We start from the raw sequence: 16,027 nt of genomic DNA, 5'->3' as shown, positions 1-16,027 counted from the left end.
TTTTAAGGGAAACATTTCATATTTACTTTCTCACGCTTTTGGTAGATATTTGTTTTTAATTAACACTGACAAATGACTGAATTTAAGTCTGATGTGAACACCCCTTTACTCTAGTTATATATGGCATGAGTTGTGTCCAAATGTCTGATTTTGTTCTCTCTTGTCAGGTGTCTGCAGATCTGTAGATTTCAACAATGTATTTCAATATCTCCTGTGATGAACTCATCCCCTCTGACTCCACTCAGTATGAGGTGCAGGAGCTCCTAGGCAGAGGTACATATGGGATAGTCACTAAGTGCAGGAAAACAACCACCAATGAAGTTGTGGCTTTGAAAATCCTCCGGTCGCCACAGTGTATGGAAGCAGCCAAGACAGAGGTGCAACACACATTCTATTCAACATTTCACTTGTAAAATAAATCCTTAATGTGTCAAATAATCATTTAAAAACACTGTTACCTCCCTAACATTTATGATCGCAGGTGGCTTTTCTCAAGTCAATGAGAAACTTCGACTTGGACAATTTCAATATCCTCAAACTGAACACCTACTTCACCTTCAAGGGCCAACTCTGCCTTGAGTTTGAGAAACTCGACATGAACCTGAAACAATTCATCGAGAATAACCACAATCAGACTCTGGAGATGACGGCGATACGCTCCATTGTGCAGCAGGTTTGTTTCTGGAACAATTCAGATTCACCACACACATCCCATTTCTACGTGAACATTTTCACCATAGTGTCGTTGATGATTTCAGATGGCTACTGCCCTAGAGTTTCTGAAGGGCATCGGGGTTGTTCATGCTGACTTAAAGCCGAAAAACATCATGGTGGTGGACCATTTACAAAAGCCAGTGAGAGTCAAAGTCATTGACTTTAGTTTAGCATGCAGACACCCTGAGAAACATGTGGGTGTAAAATTCCAGTCCAAGTGTTACAGGTAAGTCAGGAACATCTGTGCACATGTATGTGTGCAGATGAGGAGATGTGAAGCCCTGAATACTTGCATCTCAGGTTTGTTAATTTTGTCATACCAAGAAAGAAAAAGAGGCTAACTTGATTCTTTCTGACCTTTTCTTCTTAGAGCTCCAGAGGTCATGTTGGGAAGTCCTTTCAACGAGGCCATCGATGTTTGGTCTTTTGGCTGCGTTGCTGTTGAACTGCTATTGGGCAAAGTACTTTTCCAGGGCTGTGATGCATATGACATGGTCAGCATTCCACAATATTATGCTATTTTATTTTAATCTGTAAAATTTAATAATGAGCAGTGGGAGATGAGCCACATTCCATCATATCATTGGTTCTCAAAGTGCGGCCCGGGGGCCAATGGCAGCCCCAATGAATTACAGTTGATAGTTTTAATACAGGAGCTACTAAGCTTGTTAAATGTTTATTGAACATTACTGGACACAGACCAATAAGTGTAAACAAAAATACTGGGTATTTACCTGGTTTCTATATGGTGAATTTTAGTGTATTATTGGGTTATAAGCTGGTAATAAGCAGGTAGCTACAGCCCCCAATTACTAGCTATTTACCCAGAAATGTGTTACTTGGTATTAACCTGTAATTAGAAGGTAAGAACAATGGCCAAAATACTGGTAATTACCCAGTAAATTATAAAGCGTTATTATATTAATGCTTAAATTACATTATATTAACGCTTATATTAGTTAACGCTAAACTGTAGAACTGCAATCTGGTCATTAAAATTATTACAAATGGGATTTCTGTTTTTTTCCTTTGGCGGCCCTCAGTCCAATGTTGGGTTCCTAAATTGGCCCTCAGGTATCAAAACTTTGAGAACCCCTGCATTATATGATTATATGGTCAACTTTGAGCATTTTATTCTCCTCAGTGTGTAAAAATTTCCGATGGTGACATTGCAGACTGTGGCAAACAAACCACGCTTTCCCAGGCATGTCAGGGAATGATTGTGGCCTTTGCATACCAGAAAGAATCTAACAGAGGTGGAAAGTAACAAAATACATTTACTCAAGTTACTGTATTGAATACTTTTTTTGTGTGTATTTTGTATTTTTTAAGTACAATTTAAAATCAGGATTTTGTATTTTACTTGAGTACGTATTGACTCAAGTATTATACTTAGTTACAAATCCTATCCGTTACTGAGTAAAAATAAAAATTCAGCACAATGAAGATCTCCAGGGGGAAAATATACACCAGAACCAGACAAATGATGATGTGATTATCACCAGCACTGGCGCGTGAACAAACACGCCAAAAGTGATGTAACATCCTGTGTTGCGCCGGGCGTGTGAGCTCCAAACTTTTTTGGATTTCTGAGCCCTTGTCATATTTCTACTACACTCACACCCCATGCAAAGTAACTAAGTAACTTTTACTTAAAGTACATTTCAAATGAACTACGTTTTACTTCTACTTGAGTACATTTTCAGATGACTACTTTTACTTCTACTTGAGTAATATTTCATCAAAGTATTGGTACTTTTACTTGAGTACAATATTTTAGTAATTTTTCCACCTCTGGAATCTAAGCACCATTGCACAACTCTCCTGACTCTTTCAATCTCTGCCGTTTCTTGTCCTTTTTGTGTGTTTACAAGGCCCTTACCTCAAGTTAATTGTCAAGTTTTATTCTAAGGCTTCATATTATAGCAGTTCTACATTTATACAAGCATAATTATGGGTGGTATTCTATTTCTATTTATTTTTAAAGGTGCATTATGTAATAAATCTAAAGCAACTGGCCATAAAATCCTCCTAATTTGTCACAGATAGGAATTATGTTCATATAACAAACTAAACTCACCAACAACAACAGTACAGACAAGATATTTGCATTAAAAAAGTATTTTGCAGACTGCAAATCATGTTTATGTTTTGAAATCATGTTTTTTCTCATGTGGCGCCACCAATCATTGCAGTCAGTAGAGTCTCAGCTACCGAGCAACCACGAGTTGCCAGTTACGTCAGAAAACGAAACCTAAAAGACCTCTGTATTTTGAATTTGAATGTAGTAACCGTTTTTGGCCACATTCTTACATATGGCACCTTTAAGGTTCCACCCACTTCTGCCAACATGTCCAGCCAGAGTTTGCTTCTTAGGTTTTGAAGAGGAAGATTGGAAATGGCAGAGTGTTGAGAAATAATGTGAACATCCTCTCTGGTGTTTGAAGACCACTGTGGTTCCCCGACATGCTTTGGAAAGGCAGGGCTGAGAAGAGGAGTTCTCTGTTGGTTGATCAGCACGCTCACCTTTAGATGTCACTTATTCTTGCACACCGGACCTTAAATCAGACAACAATTCTCCTCTCATTCTAAAATCCCTGAATCGATATAATTGATGTGTGATTGTGTGAAATCACACATATCTCCTCTTCACAAAACCTTTTTAACCGGTTTTTAACTTTTAAGGTATATGTTTGACATTAAAGGCAGTCACTTAACACAACACTGTATTTTGCCCACAGATGAGATGGATCATCTTCACCGTTGGACAGCCACCAGTCCGTGTCCTCGATGTAGGACTGTACACAGAAGAGTTTTTCAACAGAAATGTCTTGCAACCAGGAACCAACCAGTGGACCTTTGTGGTAATATTTGACTGTGATTTGAATGACATACATTTCTGTGCCGTTGGTGATGATCCAACTAAAACTTGTCCTCCTTTTAGCCAAGAACTGATGAGACAATTTCCGCTGGCAAGGGTAACATGCTGAGCGATCTTCAGACAATCCTGCAGAAGGCGCCTTACAGAGTGTCAGAAAAGGACACCTTTTGTGAAATCTGTGAAAGGGTGAGCTTTGCTGACCTGGTGACAAAGATGTTGACGGTGGACGCTGCTGACAGAATCACGCCAATGCAGATTCTTCAGCATCCATTTATCACAATGGACCACCTCGTTGACATATTCGGCTGCACCCCCTAGTAAGTGTATGGATTGTTCTGCGTGCTGTGTGTATTGTCCTGTGCTGATTGGGGATCAGCTGATACAATATGATAAAATGGCAATGGACGAAGAGAAACATAAAATCCACCTATAGCCCCTGCTGTAACTGTAACAGACTGATATCAGTATCGGTTAATACCAACTGGTAACGACACCCATAGGAATCTGACCTCCCGTTTTGAAGCCTCCAGAGTAACGAGTTGGCCAGCACCATATTTTAAGGCATCACCTCTGACCAGGCTCCTAATGGATGATACCAGCTTTCATTCACTTGGGAACATATATTACTCAATTGACATCTGAAGAAGACCTTGCTGTAGGGATTTAGAGCATTATTTCCAATGTTTGCTGCATAAATAAAGGTAGAAGTAGTCCCACTTGCCCATAGACTTACGTACAGCAGAATTTTCCCCTTGATTCAGTATATCCTTACTTCTTGATTGACTTAATCATGGACAACGGAAGACATTATACCCACTGAAGGTGCTAGCGTAATAAATGACAATGAAGAAGGTGAAGGTTTATCTGATTTATTATGTAAGATCTGAATTTCAGAAACACCCACTTTGTAACGTCCCATACATTGACTTCAACAGGTATCGCACACTATATGAACTAGAATAATTCAATCTAACCCTTGTGAGTTGTCATGGCAAGTTCCCACTACACACCCCCTGCCTGTCCTGACAACTATACTAAGATACAATTTGGGTCTGTAACAAATGGGGGAAGTGAGGAGATTAAAAACAAAAAGGGATTAAAAAAGGTCCCCCGTAAAGGTGGCTCCCTATATCTGCTTTGCCCACTCTCTGCTCACTGGACAGACTGAACAAGAGCAGCTAATGAGACACTCATGCTCTACAGAAAAAACACATACATTTCTGAATCTGAGTAATTATCAATATAGTTTACTGTGAAATTACATGACTGAACACTGGTACTTTGATCCAGCAGGAAGACAGTTCCCAAACAAAATTATTCTCAAACACTATACTGCACACCCACCATCATGAGTTAAGTTGTTCAGCCTTGCTCTCTGGGAGAAAATGGCTTTGCAACCTGTGTGCTTCCAATATGTAGCCCTCTATAAACAATTATTGCACACACTGTTTTACTTGGTGGCGCCACTTGATAGATTGCATATATCTGTATCGGTATCGGATAAAAAAAAGGTGCTATCGAACCAGCCCTAGTGCTGGATATACGGAGTTAGATGATGCAATGTGACTCATTGATCGGTTTTCTTCCAGTGTGCAGTCGTTCATAGAGCACAGGAGCACCTTTCAGGGTCTGAGCTCTGATAATGAGAAAGACACCACAGTCCCGTCAACACACCAGAGTGAGGAGTCCTCTTACATCACTGCCAGCTCACGAGGCAGGGACTCCTCTGAAGGCAGCTCTGTTTGGCTGAGTGCAAATGAGCATTTCTCACCTTCAGACTCTGTCATCAGAGAGGAAAACAGTTCAGACAAGACAGAAGACAGAAAGAGAGGAAGGGACACTGATGACGATTCACATCATGATGACATGTAAGTGTCTGAAATATTTAGAGCTTATCAGCTATGGCTTTTATAGCTAATGTGCAGACATGAGTGCAATGCTGGTCTTCACATCTAACAGTGGCAACAAAGTAACTCAAACAAGTGTTTCAAGATTCATGATGTTTTTGTATTCACCTTCTTATTTTATATCGCTAAAGCCCAGAGCGTTTGGTCAAGAAGAGGAAAAGAGGAAGCCAGAAAGAAGTGCCAGCAGAGACTAGAGGGCAAACGAGTCCAGACAAGTCAAAGGGACACAAGAGGATTGATGCTGTTTTAAGCACGACTTCAGAAAACGATCACTCAGGGTGGAAGAGCAGAAGAATTAACAAGGCCAATAGTGTCCCAGTCAAAAAACAGCAGGCATATGGTGTCAAAAGTAAGATCTTGCTCACACACACACACGCACGCACGTACGTACACACACATACCTATGACGAGTTGGTTTTCTCACAATATTGAATAAACACCCTTTTTTTTTCTTTTTCAGAAATCCTCAGAAGGTCTGAAAGGATCAAATGCAGATTGATCTCCGATGACCTTGCTAAAAACGAGGAGAAAGAGAGAAGGGAGCGAAATAAAGAAAGGAAGAGGCGTTGCACTTAGTTAAGGGAGATGTTTAGTTGCTCTGAATTATGAAGCCCTTGGATCTGGATAGAGGAGATGTTTGAATCTATACTGTATCCAAGCTCTCGATCTCACTTTAATTGTTGCCTTTTTTCTGAACATTTTCATTTGCCATTTCATTCATTTTCATTCAAGTGTTGATTTTTTTTGGGAAACAGTTAAGTAACTGAAACATGTAATATCACACAATGGTATTGTTTTGTATCTTTCGCATTTTGTCAAATTATCCATCCATCCAAATCTTACTTACTTTATCCTCCACATGAGGGTCGTGGGGGGAGCTGTGTCTATCTCAGCTGACATAGGACGATAGGCGGGGGTCACACCCTGGACAGATCGCCAGTCCATCACAGGGACACAACCATCCACTCACACTCACACCTACGGTCAATTTAGTCCAATTCTGAATCAAATTATGATTGTTATAATTATTATTTAAGTGTCTTAGTTTATGTGTGGACACAGTGGATAAAGATGCATATTGAATACATGTGTACAGTATATGTGTGTGAATGTATTTATGAATAAAAAGCATAATATGTAGGTCAGGGGTTCTCAAAGTTTTGATACCCGAGGGCCAATTTAGGAACCCAACATTGGACTGAGGGCCGCCAAAGGGGAAAAAAAGAAAAAAAAACAGAAAGAAATCCCATTTGTAATAATTTTAATGACCAGATTGCAGTTCTACAGTTTACACTTATTGGTCTGTATCCAGTAATGTCCAATAAACTTATTTAACAATTTAACAAGCTTCGTAGCTCCTGGATTAAAACTATCAACTGTAATTCATTGCGGGCTGCCAGAAATGTTTCTGCGGGCCACCATTGGCCCGCGGGCCGCACTTTGAGAACCAATGATGTAGGTAGATTAGGTGAATTGGTCACTCTAAAATTTAGAGTGAATTGACCGTAGATGTGAGAGTGAGAGTGAATGGTTGTTTGCCTCTATATGTGGCCCTGTGATGGACTGGCGAACTGTCCAGGGTGTACCCCGCCCATCGCCCAATATCAGCTGAGATAGGCACAGCATCCCCTGCGACCCTCTGGTGGAGGATAAAGCGGTAGATGATGGATGGATGGATGAAAAAAAATATTGCTGTGATGTCTTTGTTGGAAAAGTCTGTCTTTCATATCAGACTATTAGTAGTAATATTATGTTGGTAATCTGGTGTTTTCAAGATTTTTTAACTGAATGATCCCCTGTATTTACTGTAATCACGCTGATAAATCTAAAGACTTTTTACATTTAAAGTTGTAAAAAAGGAGGAAATAAACTGTGTCACGTCAAAAAAAGAGTGTGTGGAGTCACCGTGGAGGACAGGAGTCAGTCGTGTGCGTTGACTCAAATGTAAGTAAGGGTCAGGATTGAGATAAAGAAAAAGAAAATTGCAACTGAAATTCATAATTCTGACACTCAACTTGAACCGAAACATTGGAATTGTAAAATAAAGCAGTCGTTTCAACAAGTAGGACCAACTTCATGACCTGCAAGACATGAATCTCCTTGTGGATAAATTTATAGCACTGCTTATCAGCAGTCAGCAAATTATCAAAGAACGTAATGATTTACTAGTTAGGGCAATAATGCTTCTAATCACATATACAGGTATGAAGTAGCAGTTTCCTGTAATGTATTAATTATTTTCATTTTCAACATTACAAGGCTCAACTGGAAACAACCCAATGCGTTTAGGCAGCTAAACATAGTCAAGACAACCTGCTGAAGATCAAACTGAGCATCAGGATTGGGAATAAAGGAGATTTTGAATGTGGTATTGTTGGTGCCATATGGGCTGGTCTGAGTATTTCAGAAACTGATAATCTTTTGGGATTTTCACACACATTGCATTTTTTGCAATGTTAAAGTATAGGAGTCAATTTAACACCAGTTTAGTTCAGGACCAAGTCCACTATGGATTAGTGTTATTTTAAAACTAATTGTTTAACTCTTTAAATGTTACATTAAAATTAACAGTTTTAAGTGTTAAACCTACAACTGTAACTCAAATAAGCACTTGTCACAACTCAATGTAGAGCATCGTCTCTCATAGGTGTCTTGTGAATCCAATAAAGATCAAACAATGAACCACATGGTATATCCACTCACAACCTCACTGTTTTTATGGCAAAGCTGCTTTATTATACTTCATTATCATGTTTACCATCAACAACCCTTACACCAGTCACCCTCATGCCTGCACTGACTTGATTATTTGATAGCAAGCAAACAAGTGCAGTCTTACGGGAAGCATAAGCAGGGGCAGGGTCAACAGTGAAGTGTCAGCCTACAACGAGTCAAAACTGAAGGTGTTTCCGTGTTCTCAGACAAAGGATGGACGCGCAGTGACAGGAATGGTCCATATGGAGAACAGATATGGCGTCTGTCCCACAGCTGCTGTTGGAAACCTTTGAAGAGCTTGTTGATGAACAACTTAGGAAGTTCCACTGGTATCTATGCAGAAATGTCGTTGACTGATTTCCTCATATTCCAAGGGTTAGGCTTGAAGGGGTGGCCAGAGAGGGCACTGTGGATCTTTTGGTACAGACATATGGCTTCAATGACGCCGTTACAGTCACGGTGGTTGTACTTGTGAAGATGAAACTGAAATTGTGGGCTGAAACATTAAAGAAGAAGTATGAGGAAGGTAAAACATGAATCTTTTTTTTTACAAAAGGTCGCCAACTGATTTTGTGGGACTAAATAGTGTAGTCAGATAACATAATTTTCCTTCTGTGTTTCTTCATCAGTCCGAAGCGATCAAAGACCCAAAGGTAAGCAGATAAGCACGCACAAATTCCCAATTCTAAAGACACAGGATTTTAATGTGAATTGTTTAAATTTGAACTAAATTATTATTTTGAATTTTTGAACAGAAATCACCCACCATGCAATTCAAGACAAACTGAAATTCACTCTGAGGGAAAAGTACCAAAACATTTATCATGGTAACACAGATGAGGGGGAGAACGTCTACCTCAACAAAATCTACACTGAACTGCATGTGATAGAAGGAGCATGGGGAGGCCTCAGTGAGGAGTATGAAACCAGGCAGCAGAGGTCTAACCATGTGACAGCAGATGAAACTTTGATCAAAGTTCGTGACATTTTCAAACCCAACCCCAATCAAGACAAAGGGATCCGAACTGTGCTCACCCTGGGTATCCCTGGAGTAGGCAAAACTGTCTGTACGCAGAAGTTTATCCTAAGCTGGGCTGAAGGAAAAGAAAACCAGGACATCACCTTCATTTTTCCTCTTCCTTTCTGTGAACTAAATCCCAACATAAATGACAAGGACTACAGTCTGATGCAGCTGCTCAACAAGTTCTTCCCTGACATCAAACCTCTTGAGACATTGGGAACAGAATCCAAAGTCTTGTTAATTTTTGATGGTCTTGATGAGACCCTCCTGCCCTTAGACTTTAAGCTCAACAAGGTCTTCAGAGATGAGACAGAGCCAGCCTCACTGGATGTCCTGATCACAAACCTCATCACGGGAGATTTGCTCTGTAACTCCCTTTTTTGGATCACGTCGCGGCCTGCCGCAGTCCGTGATATCCCTCGAAAACACATCCACCAGTGGACAGAAGTCAAGGGCTTCGCTGAGAAGCAGAGGGGGGAATACTTCAGGAGGCACTTGTGTGACAACAACCTCGCCATCAGGATTCTCAAACATGTCGAGTCATCAAAGAGTCTCTGTGTCATGTGTCAAATTCCGGTCTTCTGCTGGATCACTGTCACTGTGATGAAGAAAATGTTGTGCGACAGCTTGACAGGAAGCATGCCAAACACTTTGACAGAGATGTACGCATACCTCCTTCTGTGTCAAATGGACAAGATGAGAGAAAGGCATAAACCCTGTACAGAGTGACTGTGTTTTGAAGCTAGCTAAGCTGGCGTACCATCAACTGGAGAAGCGCAACCTGATCTTCTACGAGGCTGACCTAAAATAATGTGAAATGGATGTGAAAGAGGCAACCGTTTACTCGGGAGTTTGCACAAAGTTGTTTGCGATGGAGGGAAGACGGAGGTAAGAGGTTTTTAGTTTTGTACATTTGACTGTTCAGGAGTTTCTGGCAGCTGTGTATGCTCATCACTCCTACATGCAAAGAAAGGACAACGTTCTTCTTGGATATCTGAAAAGAATGTCTACAAGGTTGCTCCTCAAATCTGTGTTAAAATTTCACCAAACAGCTATTGAAAAAGCCTTGGCGAACAAGGACGGCCACTGGGACCTGTTCCTTCGCTTTCTCCTGGGACTGTCGCTAAAATCAAACCAGGAGCTCCTGGGCAGAATACTTCATCTGGAAGCAGAAGGAGATGAAGATGTAGCGACAACTGTCCAGTTTATCAAGGACAAGATCAAGGAGGAACCAGTGGCCAAGCTCAACTTATTCCATTGTCTAAGTGAGCTCAAAGATGAGTCTTTAGTGCAGGAGATCCAGAATTTTGTGAGCTCTGGGACACTTGCTGCCAAAAACCTGTCTCCAGTTCAGTGGTCTGCACTCACATTCGAGTTGATGACATCAGAGGCCACAGAGAGGTTTGACCTGAAGAAGAACGTAAGATCTGAGGAAGGAGTGGTGAAGCTGCTGCCTGTCATAACTTCCTCCACACATGCTCTGTGAGTTATCATCATCATTTTCATAACCTCTGTCCCTCTTACATATTAGATTTTATTGCTCTTTTAAGGTGCTGATAAATGTGATACCTTTCATTGCAGCTGATGTTGTTGACCTATAGCCTACAGATCAACTTTTTCCATTTGTCCATTTTTGTGGACATCTGTCATGTGTCATCTTGTAGATTAAATCTCTTCAACCTCACTGAAACCTGCTGCCAACTTTTGGCCTCTGCACTGAACTCGACCTCCTCTCACCTGATAGAGCTGGACCTGAGTGACAACCGCCTGAAAGACTCAGGGGTGGTAGCGCTTTCTGTTGGACTATCAACTCCAAATTGTAAACTGAAGAAGTTGAGGTCTGTAACATTCAATCCACTTTGGTACTAAAAACATCATTCCCATTGCCTGAGGTTGTTCTGCCCTGTGGTATTTTGTTTTTCACATCCCTGGACACAGCAATACTTACTGTATAAGGCCTGTGGATTAGGTTTATTATTGCATAAATATTGTTGACTTATTATTGCAAGGAAGTATAATAATATAGCTTCTTTTTTCTTCTTCTTTAAGATTGCATAGTTGTAAACTGGAGGAGGCTGCTGTGAAGCACTGGGGGTTGCCCTGAGCTCAGCATCAACCCAACTCAGAGAACTGGACCTAAGTTTGAATGACTTTCAAAAAACAGGACTAAAGACTCTGACTATGGGAGTGTGCAGCCATCACTGCAAACTGGAAACATTTAAGGTTAAACCTACTTCTACTTCTGATAAATATTCATATCTTGCTTGCATTTTAAATAAAATTGAAACATCTCCTCTTCTACAGGTTGAATCAGTGCAAGCTCTAAGATGGTTCTTGTGAAGATCTGGCCTCACTTTTAAGCTCAAGTTCATCTCGACTCTAAAATCTTGACCTGAGTAACAACAGTGTGAAAGATTCTGGTGTATCCCAGCTTACTGCAGGACTGAGGAGTCCACATTGTAGACTGGAAACACTCAGGTCAGTGCCTCCACCATTTTGTACAACATGAGCGTAGTGACCGAACGTACACTTAATTCGCCACTGAAATCTTTCAGCTGTAGTAAGGTTCTAATGGGCTTGACTCCTGGGTACTGTTTTATTTAATTAATCGCGACGGCAAGAGAAAGTCATGTGAAGGGTTTGCACAGAGACTTTTGCACACATTCCTGTCCACTTGTATCCAAGCTTATCTAGGATCAACAATGTATAGAAATATCCCCTTGATGTTCTGGGTTGTGAATGATGATCATTGGAGACACGCATACCCCAAACTGCTATAGATATTTTCAATACATCCATCCCTCTTTCTATCATAGCCATCATAGATATCAAAGTGTCTATGGTACCTTTTATCTAAGAACAAAAACAACCAAAGGGCCACAAAGCCACGTTCCTGTCCTTGCGAGACTATGTAATCAAAGGTCAACAGTTGACATTAGAGCGGACCTAGACCGAAAGTTCCAATTAACGCTGTTTTTTAGTGTGTATCTGCGTCATTACCTTGTTTAAGAAGCCCTGAAGGTTCTAAACAAACAGTTCAGCCACTGCTGAGAACACTGTGTTTTATTGTAATCTCGGGCTCAGCGAGATCTCTGAAAAAACCCGGTCCGGTTACGTAAACAGCGGTTCTCCGGAACAGCAGATCGTCCTGCTCCGGGCACTAGTCCGGGCACATCCGGTTGTGTACATTGAACCGCAGAAGAAGAATAACGTCCGTTGTGGAGGTGTTTCACGAGCGACAGTGTCTTCTGACTCCGAGTCAAAGTCCTAAAAGGGACTGCGTTAAGAAGCTATTTTTAAACATTGTTAAAACAATGTTTTGATAATGAGGAGCAGTGCATCCACCGTTCCAGAGGGGGGAGCTGGGCTTCTGAGAGCGGGTGTGCTGAATATACTGGCCAATCTCAAGACTCTGTCTTCTGGGTGAGAGTTGACTCTCAAATCTCGCGGCTGGGAAACACCGTCAGAAAAGAGGAATTCTATCGGCTCGTTTACAGCAACTAGGAGGTTTTTGACCATAAAAACAAGTTAATATATGTAAGTAGACCTCCATAACTAACATATATGTGCAACAGGACCACTCTATGTGAGCTTTAACTACATTGACTGTTCACAAATCACACTGTTACAAGTAATCCTGCACCAACCACCCAAACCAACCTAAACCTAACCCCACACTGGCTCCTCTTACAATGAGCATTCTTGTTTCACCCTGTCACGTAGGTCAAGACATTATTACTGAAGTGTTTCACTATTTTTTACTCGGTGAGAATGGCATTTTGTTTTGATGCTCAGCCCGGATTCTATTTCCACCACTCAAACCTATGCAAACATATTTGTTGAAAGGCAAACCTGTCAAAGTGTGTCCTCTAGAGGGCAGAATAATTCTATAAACTAGCTGAATAAGTGTAGGAATTTCTGACACAAATTTACTTAGATATGGACAAGAGAGAGGTTTGTTGCAGCACTTACACTAGATAAAATAATTTGATCTGATATGTATAATTCACCAGTCTCAGCTGCTGTGGACTTACACACAAATGCTGCAATCCCATTGGCTCAGCTCTCAGCTGCGACTTGACCCATCTCAAAGAGCTGGACCTGGGACAAAACAACCTGCAGGGTCCAGACTTTCAGCTACTGTGTGCCGGACTAAGGAGCCCACACTGTAAACTGGAGAAATTAAGGTGAGGTCATTCAAGTACAGTGAACACAAAAATATAACACAACGTCATATGTACACCATACAGTTATATTCCAGTGCTGCCTTTTGTTTTAACATTGTAAGACAACCAAAAACAATTAAGACATAATATATTCTCATCTCCAGGACAAACGATGGCGGTCTCCAGAAATGCTGCTGTGATTTTGCCTCAATCATTGGCTCGGACACCTCTTACATGACAGAGCTTGATCTGAGTGGGAATGATTTGCAGGACTCTGAGGTGAAGTTGCTCTCTGCAGGACTGGCTCGTGCACAATGCAAACTGGAGACGTTAAGGTCAGCTCATAGTCATCTAGTAAATAGAAATCTAAAATGTGACAATGAATGCTTGTATCTGTGAAATACAAGTCAATCAGCATATTTATTTGTGTGAACATAGGTTGTCATTCTGTGGAGTCACAGTGGAAGGCTGTGCTCATTTGGCCTCAGCACTGAGCTCCAATCCATTTCACCTGAGGCAGCTGGACCTCAGCTACAATTACCTGCAGGAGTCTGGAGCAAAGCTACTTTCTGTTCATCGGGATAACCCACAGTGTAAACTAGAAATACTCAGGTAAAACAGTGGCTTAATTCAGTAAAAATAAATTGAAAAAAATCGAAATTTAAACATAGCTTCTTTAAGTTCCAGCATGTAGAGATACACTTATACAAACAAAATATGGGACACTATATTCGATCACTGCCCATAAACCATTGTACGCTACCGTTCAAAAGTTTGGGGTCACTTAGAAATGTCCTTATTTTTGGAAAGGAAAATCACTTTTTTTTCAATGAATATAACATTAAATGAATCATAAAAACACTCTATACATTGTTAATGTGGTAAACGACTATTCTAGCTGCAAACGTCTGGTTTTTAATGGAATATGTACATAGGTGCATAGTGTTAGAAGGCTATTGGATGATTAGAAAACCCTTGAAAACCCTTGTGCAATCATGTTAGCACAGCTGAAAACAGTTTTGCTGTTTATTTGATTTCTAATCTTGTCAATGTCTTGACTATATTCTATTCACTTTGCAACTCTTTTGATGAATAAAAGTGTTGATTTTTAATGGAAAACACCAAAAAAAAAATGTATAGGTGACCCCGAACTTTTGAGCGGTTGACAGATAGGTGTTTCTTAGATTATGCATAATTTTTCTTTAGGTTCAGTATCGGATTATATTAGACGTTTTAGTATTATTAGAATACTTAATGTTGGGGTCTGTTGTGGATTAACATTTCTCATCCGTTAATCTATGGTCTACAGTGTGGAGCATAATGCCGAGTGCTACTTGAAATCAACACTGAAAAACTGTAAGTGTATTCCTATTTACATATTTATGTATTTATGTAAAGTCAAGGTTTATGTTTTTTTTGTTTTGTTTAATTGCTGTGTTGTTATTTGTCCAGCAGATGGCAGAATAGAGCTAAAATATGAATTTATGTGACTTTCTTTCTTTGTAATTAATTAATAAAAAACAGAGTTTCAACTGAAATGAGCCATATTTGTGTCTTCTACAGATGCATGCACACTGACGCTCAACAAAGACACAGCAGCCAAATCCCTCTTCGTGTATGACGGGGGGAAGCAGGTGACATGGGTGAGGAGGGAGCAGCAGTACCCAGATCACCCTGAGAGGTTTGAGAGTGTGTCTCAGGTCCTCTGTCACCAAGCCCTCGCTCAATGCCACTACTGGGAAGTGGAGTGGAGGGGATCGTGGGTGGATGTTGCCGTGGCTATGAGGGGCATCCATCGAAAGGGAGGACCTTATGTCTGTGGGTTTGGCGACACAGACCAGTCCTGGACTCTGTACTGCTCTGAGGATCACTACAGCGCTAAACATAATGACCAGATTGAGGAGGTCCCAGCACCTCTGTCTCACTCCCACAGGGTTGGAGTGTATCTGGACTGGCCTGGTGGAACCCTGTCCTTCTCCTCTGGGAGCCTCAGTCACCTTCACACATTCTACAGCACTTTCACTGAGCCTCTCTATGCTGGCTTTGGGATGGAGAAGGACGACAGCACTGTTATCATTCGTGCAGAGGAGGGAATTCCAGAAGTATCTCACTCAGCTGTCGCAGAGTCACAATAAATGCATTTTAGAAGGACACTGCGTAGTATTTATGGGTTTATATGACCCAAAATCTACTTTTGTATACATATTATGTGCTCCTGAATTGTCTAGTCGCGGTATAGTAGTTTTTGTTTCATTTTCATAGTGTTTCAAAAAGTCATGTAAAATAACATGGCCACGGGCCGCGGTTGCATTGCCACGACGCCATGTTTCAACGGGAGCCTATATAGACAAACCCGAGAGAACAAATTGAGCGCCGAGACGAGGCTGAGAGCGGATCATTTTACGCGTTTAGAATGGAGGACCATACGTATTTTACAGCGGATAAAGAAACACCAGTACCTGACCTTACGCTCGCACCACGGAGAAAGACGACGAGGACGACATTTGACCGGCTGAGGATACCGTAGCGCTCAGGGAAGGGAGGGGGTGGGCAGAGGAGCAGTTTGTTGTTGTAAATTTCAGCCTCTCCTCTAGATGTCACTATAAACTACTTACTTTACCTT

General features: G+C 41.0%; 1 protein-coding gene across 1 annotated transcript; it reads left to right on the top strand.

The window, feature by feature from the left end:
• Positions 1 to 194: 194 nt before the first annotated feature.
• Positions 195 to 15,539, top strand: LOC310941797 (NACHT, LRR and PYD domains-containing protein 12-like; the record flags this gene model as incomplete). The annotated part of the gene is given in 23 exon segments (XM_083907045.1): positions 195 to 377; positions 482 to 673; positions 759 to 940; positions 1,085 to 1,208; positions 3,659 to 3,912; positions 5,185 to 5,463; positions 8,598 to 8,743; positions 8,847 to 8,870; positions 8,973 to 9,955; positions 9,960 to 10,046; positions 10,050 to 10,127; positions 10,131 to 10,720; positions 10,903 to 11,076; positions 11,288 to 11,304; positions 11,307 to 11,454; positions 11,543 to 11,561; positions 11,565 to 11,618; positions 11,622 to 11,716; positions 13,252 to 13,425; positions 13,569 to 13,739; positions 13,843 to 14,016; positions 14,714 to 14,760; positions 14,968 to 15,539. Coding segments are annotated over 23 exon segments (4,767 nt in total).
• Positions 15,540 to 16,027: the final 488 nt, after the last annotated feature.

This window comes from Microchirus variegatus, assembly GCF_963457635.1.
Source record: "Microchirus variegatus genome assembly, chromosome: 20".
NCBI classification, from domain to species: domain Eukaryota; kingdom Metazoa; phylum Chordata; class Actinopteri; order Pleuronectiformes; family Soleidae; genus Microchirus; species Microchirus variegatus.
Note: the sequence above shows the minus strand (reverse complement) of the source record. Positions and strands in the feature narration are given on the sequence as shown.